Here is a 1,881-nt window from a genome sequence, read left to right as displayed (position 1 = left end):
TTCCTGAGAATCTACAAATAGCCAAGTTAGTAAGTCTCAGTCTCTCTCTCTCTCTCTCTCTCTCTCTCTCTCTCTCTCTCTCTCTCTCTCTCTCTCTCTCAGTGCTGAGTTGTACACGGGAGCTTATGTATCCAGATGGTACTCTAACACTGAGCTGCTTCTCAGTCCAGTAAATTTTACTAACTTAGAGGCTTAAATGCCAACCCCTCTGGAGGTGAAGGGATGGTTACTTCTTTTGAGAATGGTATGGCGTTTATGCTGTTTCCTCCTTCCTCCTTTGGGATGGACACCTATACACTCAAGCCAAAAATTTCAGGACAATCTTGTATGGTTAGCTGCAGTGTCAACTCAGAGATGAGCATGAACTGCAAGTTCTTTCTGAGTCATACTCTCTAAGTACTTTCACGTATTTTCTGTCTCATTGTGATTGCCTACAGAGACACCTATGTCCCCAAACATTATGTAACCGTCTCCTTTGTCACTCACCTCCTGTAGGAACCTGTCTTCACAGAGATCAACTATCAGCACCTATGAAATAAAGGAGGCAGGCAGGTTAAACCAGAGACACTCACAGATATATCAGGCACTGCCAGATCAGGATGGGCTTTTTGATTCTTTCAGGCCATGGGAATAGTTTCAAACAAAATTAACTTAACATTGCAGCCAATTTAAAAGTTAATCCATCAAAACAACTAATGAATTTAAAAAAGAAAAAGATGTGCACAATACATATTACAGGGATTTACGGAGTCAGTGTGGTGAAATGGGGAAGAACGGCCTTTTCAGCTAGAGATACTGAAGAGGTGGGTCGCTCCAGAGACCGGAAATCCCCAAGTCATCTCTACACCACACTATTTACAAACGAATGAAGTACAAGGTGGAGTTAGAGACAAAATCTCACAAGCAAACTAATAGGGAGATAACAGAGGAGGGAATCTTCCTCTTCACTAAGTTAATGTGAAAAAAAAATTTTTTTTAAAGATTTATTTATTTATTATTATATGTAAGTACACTGTAGCTGTCTTCAGACGCACCAGAAGAGGGCATCAGATCTCATTACAGGTGGTTGTGAGCCACCATGTGGTTGCTGGGATTTGAACTTCGGACCTTCGGAAGAGCAGTCGGGTGCTCTTACCCACTGAGCCATCTCACCAGCCCCAAATGTGAAAATTTAAGCTGCTCATGAAAACATTAGTCATACATGAAAAGACTGGCATCTTAACCACATCAAAATGAACAACTCCCCTGCATTCAAAAAAAAAAAAAAAAAAAGTCAGTTTGGGCTGGGTATAGTGGTGCAAGATAAAACAGCAGCAGTCTGGACTCTAAGACAAAATGCCTTCCAAGTTCCAGCCCAGCCTGGGTATAGTGAGATCCTGAAGATATCATGCCCTTCACCCCAAAATTCAACAAAACATACACCCCAGAAAACAAATTCAGATCATTGTTTTGGAAAACAAAATCTCAGGGGTGGCACTGTAGCCCAGTCAGCAGAGCGCTTGCCTTGCATGCAGAGCCCGGAGCGTGATCCTTCGCACTGAATACACCAGTGTGCTTCCTAAAGCCTGTAACCTCAGAACTAGGAGGACCGAGTCACATAATCAGAGACTCGAGCTCATGCATAGCTACAGAGTGAGTGTGAGGTCAGCCCGAGCTTCCAGAGACCCTCTCCAAAATAAAATAAAATAAAATAAACAAACCAAGAGGCTGATTTGTAGAATATAAAAACACTGGGTTGAGCTGTAGCTCGACTATATAGCCTGGGTTTCATCCCCAGAATCATCAAACAAAACAAACAACAACAACAAGGACAACTTAGAAACAATACAAAACAAACAACAACAACAAGGACAACTTAGAAACAATACAAAACAAACAACA

At 41.7% G+C, this 1,881-nt stretch overlaps 1 protein-coding gene across 1 annotated transcript in view; it reads right to left on the bottom strand.

The window, feature by feature from the left end:
• Window positions 1-1,881, bottom strand: part of Dennd2c (DENN domain containing 2C) — a 69,696-nt gene that overhangs the window by 8,814 nt on the left and 59,001 nt on the right. Inside the window, exon 15 of the mRNA XM_021158857.2 lies at window positions 487-528. Within this exon, the coding sequence (XP_021014516.1) occupies window positions 487-528 (42 nt within the window). The remainder of the gene's footprint in view (window positions 1-486; window positions 529-1,881) is intronic.

Source organism: Mus caroli, chromosome 3 (genome assembly GCF_900094665.2).
Source record: "Mus caroli chromosome 3, CAROLI_EIJ_v1.1, whole genome shotgun sequence".
Classification (NCBI taxonomy): Eukaryota; Metazoa; Chordata; class Mammalia; order Rodentia; family Muridae; genus Mus; species Mus caroli.
This window is presented reverse-complemented; position numbering and strand designations above follow the sequence as displayed.